This window comes from Acomys minous (genome assembly GCF_964271855.1).
Source record: "Acomys minous genome assembly, chromosome: 8".
Lineage (NCBI taxonomy): Eukaryota > Metazoa > Chordata > Mammalia > Rodentia > Muridae > Acomys > Acomys minous.
In genome coordinates this window covers 126,726,785-126,740,687 of record NC_140489.1, presented here as the reverse complement: position 1 = coordinate 126,740,687, position 13,903 = coordinate 126,726,785, and the positions used below count along the sequence as shown (strand labels likewise).

The 13,903-nt window shown below is 52.7% G+C and overlaps 1 protein-coding gene across 2 annotated transcripts; it reads right to left on the bottom strand.

Moving 5' to 3' along the window:
* Window positions 1-4,237: 4,237 nt before the first annotated feature.
* Window positions 4,238-13,903, bottom strand: PIGO (phosphatidylinositol glycan anchor biosynthesis class O). Of its 2 annotated transcripts, XM_084791284.1 has the most exons (11): window positions 13,776-13,903; window positions 12,620-13,131; window positions 11,085-11,228; window positions 10,552-10,675; window positions 9,221-9,380; window positions 8,095-8,274; window positions 6,418-7,948; window positions 5,739-5,945; window positions 5,337-5,554; window positions 4,759-4,829; window positions 4,238-4,614 (listed from the first exon to the last, which is right to left on the bottom strand). In XM_084791284.1, the coding sequence occupies exons 2-11, from the start codon at window positions 13,128-13,130 to the stop codon at window positions 4,485-4,487; spliced, it is 3,276 nt and encodes a 1,091-aa protein (XP_084647410.1). In that variant the 5' UTR covers window position 13,131; window positions 13,776-13,903; the 3' UTR covers window positions 4,238-4,484. The 2 variants fall into 2 exon arrangements, with proteins under 2 accessions (XP_084647410.1, XP_084647409.1); XM_084791283.1 differs by lacking the exon at window positions 13,776-13,903 and having other exon boundaries at window positions 12,620-13,769.

Below are 13,903 nucleotides of genomic sequence, written 5' to 3'. Positions count from 1 at the left end.
CTCATGTATTTTTTATGTTAATTACTGTTTGTGGTCTCTGACCCACCTTTTGTTTAATAAAAAGCCATACCACTTGGGCAGGGAAAATGAGATAGGCGTGGCTAAGGTTCCTGGGCTTAGACAGAGAGAATCCTGGGAAGAAGAAAAGGAGGAGGAGAGGAGCGAGAAAAAGGCTACCATGGGTTAGAGGGAAGAGAAGCACGTGGCTGGTGTGGATGGGGATTGGCCCAGATGAAGGTCATTAACAAATATTTGGGATTATGGATGGGAGGTAACTTGATAAGTTATTAGAAACAGATGGTATGGGACTGAGGCAGGGATCCCATGCCTGCCCTAGTATGGGAGGTAGTTTAGAGGATTGATATCCCTGCCCTGCCCCAGGTTAACTAAGACTATTTTAAAATATAATAAAAACTTAAAAATGAATTAAATAAAAATAAAACATAACAAGTGTCTATGTCTTGACTGATTGCTAGCCGGGCCTGTAGATAATACATGTCATTTAAAAACAATATTTATTAAACGAGCCCACCTCCCTTACAACCCGACTAACCCAAACAAAAGGAAAAGGAGATTAAAGAACACAATAATGAAACCTTAAGGATATTAATTCCGAGGAACGATTCTCCTGGTGTAGTCAGCAGGACCTCAGCAGACCAGCAATTCCACCAAAGTTGCTGCCGGAACCTGGAGCAACCTGAACCTGAAGCCTCAGCTGGCGTCCAAAGCCTTGAAGCTTTTCCTGGAGCAGTTCTCTCTAGGAGCATCTCCTGAAGTGCTGATGAACAGCCAGAACAGCCCCCAGTGCTCTCTCTCTCTTTCTCCAAGCTTCTTGTTCTGGGCTCATATATAATATCTCCTCTCAGAGTGTCTACTAGGATGTTTTCAGCTGGCAGCATCCAAGCTCCCCCACAGAGTGGATCAACTTCTAAGGGGGATAAACATCCTGCTCTCTCACTAGTCTGTTCTCCATCCCACACTTGGGACCAACACAAAAACACGTTTATCTCTCCTACACTGGGGAGAAGGCAAAACGGTGAGTACCTTTACAAGACAGGCCAGCAGCTCTTTGGCTTATACGTGGTTTCTGGGGCAGGGGCCCCATGAACTCATGATGAACCCACCACAACCTCCCAGCAGCTGGGATCACAAGCATGCCTCACCATGCCAAGCTCCTGTGGCAATCTTTTTTTTTTTTCTTTGAATAATTATGTACTTCCTTAAAATTTCTATTGGTTTCATTCAGTGTACATGGTACTGGCTTCCATAGGACATTTTTATACAGTAATAGATGATACTTTGAGCATATAATTCCACCCCATACTCCCAAATCTCCCTTCTTACTTTCCTTTGTTTCTCTACTAAGCAAATTCTTCTGGCCTGAGGGCCACATGTGCTCCAGGATAGCCATGTGTGTGTCCCAACACAAAATTACAAACTTATGTACTTTGCATTTTTTGTAACTTGATTATATGGTTCTTTTTGTTTGTTTGTTTTTCAAGACATGGTTTCTCTGTAGCCTTGGCTGTCCTACACTCACTTTATAACCAGGCTGACCTCAAACTCACAGCGATTCACCTGCCTCTGCCTCCCAAGTGCTAGGATTAAAGGCGTGCACCACCACGCTCGGACTGATTATATGGTTCTGAAGCATAAACTTATTGCAATACCAAAAGATTGGACATGTCTGCATGTTTTTCAGTCCTATTTTTTAAAAAATTATTTTCATGGGCCAGGCATGGTGATGCACACACACCTTTGATCCCAGTATTCCATAGGCAGTGGCAGATTTATCATTAAGAATTTATTACTAGCTTGGCCTACATAGCAAGTTCCAGGCCAGCCAGGAGCAAGACCCTGCCCAGGAGTTTATGTGTGCATACATGTGTGCTCACATGTACGTATTTGCAGGCCCAAGAAGGGAATTTATCTCTCTGCCTTATGCCTTTAGAACAATGGCTCTCAACCTGTGGTCTCAACCCTTCCTGTAGGTCAAGTGACCTACACAAGTGACTTTTCACAAGGGTCACCTAAGACCATCGGAAATACAGATATTTACATTATGATTCATAACTAGCAAAATTACAGCTATGAAGTAGCAACAAAAAGAATGTTATGCTTGTGGGGGTCACAAGATGAGGAACTGGATTAGTGGGTGCAGCCTTGGGAAGGTGAGAACCACTGCCTTACACAGACTCTCCCTGAACAGCTGTTTTGGGTAGACAGCTGTGGGTAGGTGGAGAGTGAGCACTTATCGGGCAGTTTGAGAGGGGGAACTGTTCCGGAATTGATAGTTGTGATCTTGCATGTTAGAAACCTGTGACCACTGAACTGCATACTTCTGGTCTTTTGACACAGTTGTCTTACTCTGCAGCCCCAGGTGGCCTAGGTTTTGTTTTGTTTTTTTGAGACAGGGTTTCTAACAGTCCTGGCTGTTCTGGGCTCACTTTGGAGACCAGGCTGGACTCGAACTTACTGAGATCCACATGCTTCTGCATCCCGAGTGCTGGGATTAAAGGTGTGCGCCACCCTGCCGCTGACCCAGTGGGTTCTGTTTTGTTTTTCGAGACAGGGTCTCTCTGTGTAGCCCTGGCTGTCCTGGACTCACTCTGTAGACCAGGCTGGCCTTGAACCCACAGCAATCCATCTGCCTTTGCCTCCTAAATGTTGGGATTAAAAGCGTGCACCACCACGCCCAGCTATGATTGTTTCTTTAGTGACAGAGTCTCATTATATAGGCCTGGTTGGCCTGGAACTCACCATGTAGACCAGGCTAGCCTGGAATTCAGAGAGATAATCCTGCCTCTGTATCCTGGGTGCTAGGATTAAAGGTGTGTATCACTATACCTGGCTTTATCTCATTTTGTTTTTTGGGTTTTTTTTCCAGACAGTTTCTGTAAATTCACAAGCCTGCCTTTAGGTTGCTTAGCAACCTGACATCACCACCTGCTTCTGCCACATAAAAGACAGGCCAGAATCTGCTGTCAATTCCTCGGCTTCCCTCTCCGTCTCCCTAGGGGCACCCCCTCCTCCTTCCCTCCTGTCCTACAATAAATCTTATACATGTTATGTAACACCTATATTTTCAAATATTACAACAGTTTCTCTATGTAGCTTTGGCTGTCCTGGACTCACTTTGTGGATCAGACTAGCCTTGAACTCACAGAAATCCACCTACCTCTGCCTTCCCCAGTGCTGGGATTATTGGAGTATGCCACTACACCAGCTCTAACTGCTGAGATGTTGGAGGAGGGTCTTGTACACTGTGTTTTCAGATGCTGCTTTCAGGGCCCTGAGATCTGGCTACCGCCCTGCCACTGGCATTGCTGTGTTGAACCATCTCCTGTATCCATGTGATATAAAGAACGCTCCCCAATTATCCCTGATTAGCTAATAAAGATTTGACAGCCTTGGCTAAAGAAAGGTAGGCAGAGCAAAGGTTCCTGTGTTTGGGGGCCTCAGCTGGACCACAAGAGGAGGAGGAAGAGGACTGAGAAGGGAAGGAGACCCGAGACATCTCTCCAGCTGCAGTTGAATTTTCCTTTTCTAAGACAGCATTTAGCCCAGGCTGGCTTCCAGCTAAATATGTAGCTGAGGACATTCTTGAGCTCTTTATCTTCTTGCTTACACCTTCCAAGTACTGGGATCCAGGTGTGAGACCCAGGTGTGGGACCCAGGTGTGTGCCACTGTGCCGAGCTGTCTCAGTCTTAACATCTGTCCATCTGCCGTCCAATAGTTCCATCTCCTCCTGACCTGACCTCAAATGCACCCAGCCCTACTCTTCAGACCCTCTTCCCAAGTCTGCTAATGGACATTTTCAGGACAACCTCACAATTTAAACTTGACATGTGAGTGGTCAGATAGACAAGAGGCACAGGAAGGACATACAAGAAAACCATTAGCCAGGGGTGGTGACTTGCACCTTTAGTCTCAACACTGAGAGGCAGGTGGACCTCTGTGAGTTCAAGGCCAGCATAGTATATACATTGAGTTCCAGACTAGAGCTATATAATGAGATCTTTTTGTTGTTGTTTTTCTTGTTATTGGGTCGGTGGGGGTGGGGGTGGGGGTAGGCTAGTTGGTTTTTCCAGACAGGGTTTCCCTGTGTAGCCTTGGCTGTGCTAGACTCGCTTTGTACACCTGGACTAGATTCTCTAGTACAGCAAGCCTTGCCTAAGACGACCTATGTATTCATGTTTGGTGAGAGGAGAGACTGACGTGGCAAGCACCTCCACATTTTTGACACACACCTTTACATTGATTTTATTCCACTTTCGTGGCTGCCCCTGTTGTCCATCAGACACATCCAAATCAGGAGCGAGGGCTCAGGCTCAGGTGATGACGTCCCAGAGTAAGCTGGCTCTGGCACGTGGTGGGAAGAGGCACGTCTGAGTCTCTTGCAGAAGATCCAGCACCAGCACAGGTTAGGCCGGATTAGTCTGCAGCTCTCTCTGTGGCCAGGCGCCAACACGCAAAGCCTGGGCTACCTCTGCTGGGCCAGGACTAGTTTCCTGAACCAGGAACTCACAGCACAGTCCACTCGCATCACCAGAGCTATGCCCAGGAGAAGTCCCACACTGCTCACGATGAAACCCATAGCTTCAAAGATGAACCTGTGGCGGGCAATGGAATGTCTCAGAACAGACAATAGGTCTGTTCCCTTTCCCTAAAGAGGCAAACCTTGTCGACTGTGACCATCCATAGTTTCCTCAAAGTCTGTCCCTCCACACCATTTCCTCTCAAGCAAACCCACTTACTTGGGGGCAAACACCTTCCACACCATGAGATGCCTGCGGAGGATGGAAGCTGCCAAGGCACAGGCTAGAATCTAAAGGAAGAGAGGAGGGGCAGTCGCTTTCGGGGAAGAAGGCAATGAGAGGTTGCTGTAGAGCACCGTGACAGGCGAGAAGAGGACGAAGGCAGTGTATGCCACTGGGAAAACCCTGGGCTAGGAGTTAGGAAACCCAGTTCTTGTCCTGGTCCAACCGCTGACTCATCCATCTGTAATGCTGACACCCAGGCCCTGTCCCCTAGCACAGGAAGATGTCAGTAACACATCTTCCGCCTCCAGACCACAGTCTGGAAAATGATCCTGGCCATCCCCTCAGCTTTTCCAGTAGCTAAAATGCTACTAACAGGGCCCGGATCTACACTGCAGAGAAGAAATGACCCAAGCCAGGTCTCAGATCTGCTGCTTGACATCTGAATTTGAGCAATCATGTCGCTGAGCTGAACCTCCGTTAAGGATCTTTCCCAAGGTACTTGAAACCAGGCAAGAGTGTAAAGTGCACGCTTGGGGGAAGGTCATTAGCTGTGTCACCTTTCCCGGACCCACCTGGACTCCCAGGACAAAGAGGTACTTGAGGCCCAGCTGCAACAGGGCTGCGCTGAAGTGATGCGGAGCGTCCCGGAGGCGCATCTCCATCAGTGGCTCCTCGCTCTCCTCCTCGGGCCTGACTCTGGCCTCTGCTTCACTCCCTGGGAGCTGCTGCCTCTTCCTTGGCCCTTGACTCTCACACAGGAAGGGCCAGAGCAGGAGCAGTGGGCAACCTACTGCCTCCGGGGAGGATGTGGCTAGCGTCACGGGAGGACCCTGGGACCAGTCCACCCCGGTTCCCAACCACCCTAGTTGGCTCGGGCTGCCAAGGGCTTAAGGCCGAAAGCCAACAAGTCTTTCCTCCCTGACCTAGCAAATGCTGGAGTAAACAGACATTAGGGAGGGAAGGCAAAGAGGTACCTGCAAAGAGAAGGTGGGAGGCGAAGGTGTTAGCGCCCACTAGTAAAGCGGGCAACCAAGTGCAGGAGCCGTGGCCTTCTGGGAATCCCACGAAGGCTGCAGGCCAATGGATGGCTGAGAAGACAGGCTGGTGGCCTGTGGAGTAGAAGGTCTGGGTGGCCAAAAGGGTCCAAGCTGAGACTGCCTGCCACAGCACAGTAAAAGGACCTGGGAGAAAAGATACACATGTGTCCCTCTTGTTCTCTGACCTACAGCCTGCTGCTGTAGGGGCAGCTACTCCTCTTACTTGAGCGGGTTTCCGCACAGTCCTATTCTGCCCCGCCCTTCCTTACGCTCAGCAGCTCAGCATTGCTACTCTAATCCCCTCGGTGCTGCAGATCCTATCACAGACCGCAGCGTTCAACTTCTTTCTTTCTCACAAAGAGCTCACTGTCCCTTGATATATTCATAACGTATCACTTTTGTAACTGAGAAATCAGGGAATACACTCAGACGGGTGGCAGCATTTCTCCTTCTCTGTGAAATGGGTCCTGAAGTCCGTCCACATCTTCCCTCTCCTAGGGGTGGGGGATTAGCACGGCAACGGGGATAAGGGAGGAAGCAGGGCATGAGACCCTCTGCAGAGTAAGAAACAACTCCCTGGGACCAGATGCCGCGGGCTGAGGTCTGGATTACTCACCGGGGGTGGCAACCGGCGGCGTCCCCACAGCTAGCAGGTGCAGGAGGAGGAAGCTCTGCAGGAAGAGGAGCAGGAACACCAGGCTGACTCGCTCCACGTGCAACAGCAGGAGTGGGAAGGCCAAGAGGGTGAGGGCCGTGACCACTGCGGCTGAGTAGACACTTCCCAACTGATAGGCAGCCACAGTCACAGGACCCCGAGCTTTGGTCCTCTCCAGGCGGCCCTGGAACTCCTCCTGCATGTGGCGGTAGATTTGTGGGACCACGTAATCTAGATCAGCCCGAGATGTAGGGGGACCTGAGAAGGGAGTGAGGATTGTCCTGGTCCTCGAAGCAGCAGCCCCAGCCTTCACCAGCACCGTCACAGGCCTCCACAGCAGAAGCAGGAGGCCGGAGGCCGCAAGCCCCACCACGGCCCGGGGCAACACGATGGTCGCCCTGGCAACCAGGGCCTGGAGCCGTGGCGGTACTTCATCTGCCCCTGACGCCAAGGCCCAGTAGGCAGCTGTGCCCAGGACCATGAGAGGCAACCCCCAGCGCACAAAGAGCACAGGCGGCTCAGGGCTCTTGAGATTAGCATAGCGGCGAAGCCACAGGCGAACAACCACTAACAGGGCCACCAGTGCCCCCACACAAGCTCCATACCACAAGTTCTTGGCTCGACCTCCCACCAGAGATGCCAGAGGGGTCAGCCAGGGAGAGGAGTGGCAAGCAGGTGTCTCTTCAGGGCAGCGGTGAAAGAACCCAGCTAGCCTTGTACATAAAAGCAACCCAACTCCAAGCTTCAGGGTGTATGTGCCACCGTGCCGTAGGGGGCCTGTTGGGGCACAAGAGCCGGGGCGGGAAACTGTGAGCAGTTTAGGTGACAGCAGCTGGCCCTCCCAGTGAAGCTGAGCAACCAGGTACAGGACGAGAGAGCCCAGAAGGAATGGGGTGGCCCTGGCCTCAGCAACGACAAAACTATCGGAGAAGAAGGTGGCCGAGCGAATAAGCAGGAGTAATAGGACAGGTCTAGGGGCGGGAAGGAGGGGCGCCAGGGACCACTGGGAACCCCAGCTGGCCCAAACTTTCCACAGAAAAGGGAGGAGTGAACCTGCTGCAGCCACAGCCCCTAGAGCCACTAAATCCAGCTTTGACCCAGTAGTTACCAAGAGTCCAGCATAGAGTACGGCCCAAGTGAGGCCCCAGGCTACAGGAATTAGCAGCAGTGGTCGGAAGAGAAAGCCTGGGGACACCGCCAGCTGGGATGCAAGCAGGCAGAGGAGGCAGGCGGCAGCCAACAGGGCAGCACCCCCCGCCATTCGGACCAGAGAGAAGCGGGCCCAGGACTCGATGCATAGGGCCCGAGCTCCCCGCAGGAACTGCTGCAGGTCAGCAGTTAGGGTGCCCAGCGTGGCCTCGGCCTCTTGGGGTTTCCGCAGAAGTTGCTGGTAGCTAGCCAAAGCCTTGGAGAAGACCTTCTGCAGCCGGTGAAGCTCTTTAACTTGGAGATCCTGAGTCGAGGCTGAGTAGGTCTGAAGGAATCGGGATACCTGGCAGAAAAGGGCAGCGAGGTGAGGGAGGGCGTGCACAGAGGTACCCGGAGCTTGGGACTCAAATCCTACCCAAGACGGGGAAAGGGAAGGCTGGCACGATGGAAGTGAGGGGAAGGGTATTACCCATGAGTCCTCTCACCCACCTGCTGGGCATTGATAAGGAGAGCCGAGACTTGGGCTAGAGCAGAGGCCTGAGGCTGTGAGTCACTGCCGCCTGAGAAGAGCTCGGCCATCACTTCCCCGATGTTCCCAAACGGGATGGGCAGGCCAAGCAGCAGTGCCAGCGTGGGCACCAGGCTAACCTGAGGGATAACCTCTGGCTCCTAGAAGGAAACAGACGGGTATCAGTGGGCTGCCCAGGCCTAGGTAAGGAGTAGTGGGAGGGAGTGTCTGGAGAGATGGTTCGGTGGGGAAGAGCATTTGCTGCGTCACAGAATCCTTGTAAGCACGCTGGGTGTGCCCGTGCATGCCTGTAACCTAGCACCACGCTGAGCACCTTCAGGACCACTACACTAGCTCCGGGGTCAGAGAGAGGCCCTGTCTCAGTAGAACAAAGTGGAGAGTGATAGAGTGTCCCACGTCCTCTGGCTCCTTGCACGCACGAGCATGTGGACTAGCACATACAGTGTGTGTATATACCATACACACACATCTCACATGCATATGAATAAATAAAAAGAAATGAGAGTGGGGCCAGGTCATGGTTTGAGCAATCTAAGATAAAGGGATCACATGCAGGGAGACCAGAAGTGGGGGGTCACAATGCAGGGAGACCAGAAGTGGGGGGTCACAATGCAGGGAGACCAGAAGTGGGGGGTCACAATGCAGGGAGACCAGAAGTGGGGGATCACAACGCAGGGAGTCCAGAAGTGGGGGATCACATGCAGGGAGTCCAGAAGTGGGGGATCACAATGCAGGGAGACCAGAAGTGGGGAATCACATGCAGGGAGACCAGAAATGGGGGTCACAATGCAGGGAGACCAGAAGTGGGGATCACAATGCAGGGAGACCAGAAGTGGGGAATCACATGCAGGGAGACCAGAAGTGGGGGATCACATGCAGGGAGTCCAGAAGTGGGGAATCACATGCAGGGAGACCAGAAATGGGGGTCACAATGCAGGGAGACCAGAAGTGGGGGATCACAACGCAGGGAGTCCAGAAGTGGGGAATCACATGCAGGGAGACCAGAAATGGGGGTCACAATGCAGGGAGACCAGAAGTGGGAATCACAACGCAGGGAGACCACAAGTAGGGCATTGCGGGACTCACCTCTGGTGGGGCATTCGGGAAGAGGGCTGTGGGGCTGTACAGGAAAAGTGCAGCTGACACCTCCAGCTCACTGTCCCCTCCATGGTCCCCATTCATGGTCATTCCATGGTCACCAGCTACCACCAGCAGTGTGTCATTCTCCAGACGTTCCATAAGTCCCCTGGGGGTCAAGAAATGTGTCAAAGGGCTGGAGAGATGGCTCAGAGGTTAGGAGCTCTGACTGCTCTTCCAAAGGTCCTGAGTTCAATTCCCAGCAACCACATGGTGGCTCACAACCATCTATAATGAGATCTGGTGCCCTTTCTGGTGTGTAGGTGTACATGCAGGCAGAACATTGTATAAATAATAAATAAATAAATCTTAAAAAAAAAAAAAAAAAAGAAATGTGTCAAGAGGATGGGGGAAGATAAAGGTTCTCCTCGGGGGCCCACTTGCCCCTTCCCCCATGGACGTCCATGAACAGAGAGAGTCTAAACCTCTGTCAAAAGACATCTCTACGGGCTGGCGAGGTGGCTCAGAGGTTAAGGGCACAGCCTGCTCTTCCAGAGGTCCTGAGTTCAATTCCCAGTGACTGCATGGAGGCTCATGACCATCTATAATGGGACTGGATGCCCTCTTCTGGCATGCAGGTGTACATACAGACAGATCACTGTATTCATAATAATAAATAAATAAATCTTAAAAAAAAAAAAAAAAAGACACCTATGTTCCATAACCCTGTGGTCCAGAGCTACACACTGACTTATTCAAAAAGGATGATGGGAAAGGACTGTATAAGATAATTCAGTGCTGCTGGGCAGTGGTGGCGTACGTCTTTAATCCCAACACTCAGGAGACTGAGGCAGGCGATCTCTGAGTTCGAGGCCAGACTGGTCTACAGAGTGACCTCCAGGACAACCAGGGATACCCTGTCTCAAAAAAAAAAAAAAAAAGAGCAGAGGCAGGTGGCTCTCTGTGAGTTTGAGTTCAGTCTGCTCATCTGGTTTATACTGCAACTTCCAGGTCAGCCAGAGCTACACAATAAGACCCTGTCTCAAAACACATACACACAGCCGGGCATGGTAGCACACTCCTTTAATCCCAGCACTAGGGAGGCAGAGGCAGGTGGATTGATGTGGGTTCCAGGCCAACCTGGTCTACAAAGTGAGTCCAGGACAGCCAAGGCTACACAGAGAGACCCTGTCTCAAAAAAAAAAACAAAAAACAAAACAAAAACAAAACAACCCACATACATACATAGACAGAATTCATCCAGGAAAGAGTCTCCAAATAAGTTTTTTCCCCCATCGAACATAAACCCACTTCCCCAGCCAATATCTCCCCCCACTCACTGGATCACCTGGTCCATCTGGCTAAGTTTCTTGGCCATTTCAGGGTGATGAGGGCCATGCTTGTGACCACAGTGATCCACACCCAAGAAGTGTGCAATCAGCACGTCCCACGCACCGCTGTCCACTGTGGAGGGGACAGCACTGAGCACAGGGCAGTAAAACCCACGCCTCGCCCCAGCCCAATCAGCACGCCCCACGCACCGCTGTCCACACGGCAGCAAAACCCACGCCTCGCCCCAGCCCAATCAGCACGCCCCACGCACCGCTGTCCACACGGCAGCAAAACCCACGCCTCGCCCCAGCCCAATCAGCACGCCCCACGCACCGCTGTCCACACGGCAGCAAAACCCACGCCTCGCCCCAGCCCAATCAGCACGCCCCACGCACCGCTGTCCACAGGGCAGTAAAACCCACGCCTCGCCCCAGCCAGGCCTCAACATTCCTCTACGCCCAGGCTGCTGCACTAATCCATGGACTCCCCTCCCACCACCCCCTCACCCGCACCCCAACTCTCCGTCTTCCCCCACGCTCACGGGTCGGGTAGAGGTGTTCCAGGATGCCGTTGTCCACTGTGTGCAGGTCCCTGACATTGAAGGAGGAGAAGAAGAAAGCTTGGGAAAAGGCTCCAGGGAAGAGGTCTTCCCACGTGTCATCTCCCATGAAGACGATCCGTCTTCCTGTAGAGACAAGAGGGGAACTCAGAGAGCATCTTGTTCCTGTGAGAACCACAGAACTCGGGGATAACCTGAAAGAAGAGTCTTTAGGAAAAAAACAAAACAGGAAAACAAAAGACAACGAAGGGAAGAGCAGGTGACACAGCTCAGTGGGCAAAGTGCTGCCACCAAGCCTGACAAAGTGAGCTCCGTACTCGGAACCCACGCGGTGAGGTTGTGCCATGGCCTGTTAACTCACACATACACTGTGTGCCTGCGTGTGTACATACCCAACTGAAACCCCAACCACTCATCCCAGAGTACACACCTCAAATTTCCCATTAGAAGCTTTCTCTGAGCTGGGCACGGTGGCGCACACCTTTAATCCCAGCCCTGGGGAGGCAGAGGCAGGGAGATCTCTGTGTGTTCGAGGCCAGCCTGGTCTACAAAGCAAGTCTAGGACAGCCAAGGCTACACAGAGAACCCCTGGCTCAGAAAAGCAGCTTTCTCTGACAGCCATGTTCCCTCTAGACCCTTCCCTCCCGTTACTACAGAATGACCAACCGAGCCGACATCCTTAGGGCATCTCATGACATGTTTGTTCCTTTGTTTTTAGGTGGGTCTCGTTGTATAGACCAGGCTAATCGGGACCACAGAGATCCTTGTGCCTCTGCCTCCTGAATGCTGGGGCTGAAGGCGTACACCATGCTCTGCCCTTGAGCTGTTTGTGACACCCCTGCTCTTTCCTCCACACTTGCAAGCCGAGACTCCTGACTTCATTTCTTCCTTACTTGGGAGCTCTCACAGGTTAAACCAACAATTTGTGTGAATCAGAAGCTTCACCAAGGACAGAAATCCTTTTTGGGAGCGGGGGAGGTTTCAAGACAGGGTTTAGAAATCTCTTGAGCTCTCCACAAGCAAGGTCCCATCTATTTCTTTTTATGTATTGTTTTATGTTCATTGGTATTCTGCCTGCATGTATGTCTATGTGAGGGTGTCAGATCTTGGTGTTACAAACAGTTGTGAGCTGCCATGTGGGTGCTGGGAACTGAACCCGGGTCCTTTGGAAGAGCAATCAGTACTCTCAGAAGCTGAGCAATCTCTCCAGCCCAGTCTCATCTATTTCTACACCTGTTTCCCTACACCATAGCCAAACACATAACTGGACACCCTAAGCACAGGTTCCCGATCTACTACTTCTCCTTCTTCATTTTGTTTTTGTTGTTTTCAAGTCAGGGTTTCTCTGTGTAGCCTTGGCTGTCCTAGACTCGCTTTTGTAGACCAGGCTGGCCTCGAACTCACAGCGATCCGCCTGCCTCTGCCTCCCGAGTGCTGGCATTAAAGGCGTGCGCCACCTTGCGCCCGGCGTCTAAAAGCCCAGATACACCTGGCTTCCAAAGGGGGCACATACTGACCTGCATTGTTGAGCTGTTTAATGAGATTGTCTTCCACTATAGCATGGCTGGCAAAGTTACTGCCAGCATCAATAAAGGTAGGCAGCGAGCCAGTGGTGAGAGCCTTCAGACGCTGCATGGTGGTCGTGGGGGGGTCCACCTGAGACCGGTATAGCCGGGCATGGTGGGGTTGAGTCTCTAGAATCCTCTGCAAGGAGCCTAATTTTCCCAGGAAAGGCACGGAGACAGGGGGTTCCCCAGGCGCCCGTGAGCGCTGAGGCTGGGCGAAGTCAAAGCGCAGAGCGTCTATCAGCACCAACACAACTCTGGAGAAGCGAGAAGGCATCCAGCAGGCCCCCGTCTTTCCTTGGCTTCCCCAGGGCAGGGAGCCAGCACCTGGGGGTTCTTGACAGCTGCTTTGGTTGGTGAGCTCCAAACGGGTGAGAAGGAAGCCACTGGTGAAGAGTGCAATGCCAGCGTAGAAAAGCAAACAGACCCAGGCTAAGAAGAGGAGCACAGAGGCCTTCTGCATCCTGGTAGAGGAAAGGGAGATGCTCACTGTGGTGCAAAGAAAGAATGGACATTTTGGTCCTCAAAACAACGCCCAGCAACCATTGCTGCTATAAACGCCGGGGACGTCAACAGCTCATAGTCAACTGGCTGTTAGCCATCCGAGGGAGCGACGCTGGGACTGCGGATCTCAGCCTGGAGCCCACTCCGCACCTACTGACTGCGGCTCTGGAGGTGAGCACAGGCGCCCGCGCATATCCAACCAGGCGATCTCACGCTGTCAAGCCACAGCCTGGGAGGTGGGCGGACTGCTCCCTGACAGGCCACTCTAACGACTTCTCTTCCGGACTATCTCAACATTCCCAAGGGGGCAAGAGGGAGCAGCCACGCGGATAAACCGGACTGAGTATAAACGGCGCCGCCTAGCGGGAACCGAGGAGACGACGGGGAGGAGTCACACTCCGCTTCCGGGCGCCCAGGAGCCACAGAAAACCCGAGGGACGTCGTCGTCGCCCCAGCACCCCTGGTGGTGTGAACGCCCCACCGAGCTACGCTGGGACCCAGGCGGCTCTGTCTCCTCCGGTGGGAACCTGGCCAGCAGCTGGGTACGCTCGCCCCCGTGCTCGGCGCCCCGGCAATAGAGGACAGCCGGCTGACCCTGGCTCACCTGGATCCGCGCCCGGAAGTGCCTAGCCCGACACCACCGAGGCGTGCGCGCCAGATAGAGCGCCCTACCGGGAGCTTCGTCGCCACCTGCTGGCGCCAGGGGAGAAATTAAGACAAGGAACGTAGGGG

Bases quoted from the DNA above. Each gene is read 5' to 3' on its own strand.
- PIGO (XM_084791284.1), bottom strand. From the start codon at position 13,130: ATGCAGAAGGCCTCTGTGCTCCTCTTCTTAGCCTGGGTCTGTTTGCTT. The intron at 11,229-12,619 runs GTCAGTATGTGC...TTGTCTCTACAG, and splicing joins TAAACAGCTCAACAATGCAG to GAAGACGGATCGTCTTCATG. The intron at 10,676-11,084 runs GTGAGCGTGGGG...TCCCCTCCACAG, and splicing joins GGAACACCTCTACCCGACCC to TGGACAGCGGTGCGTGGGAC.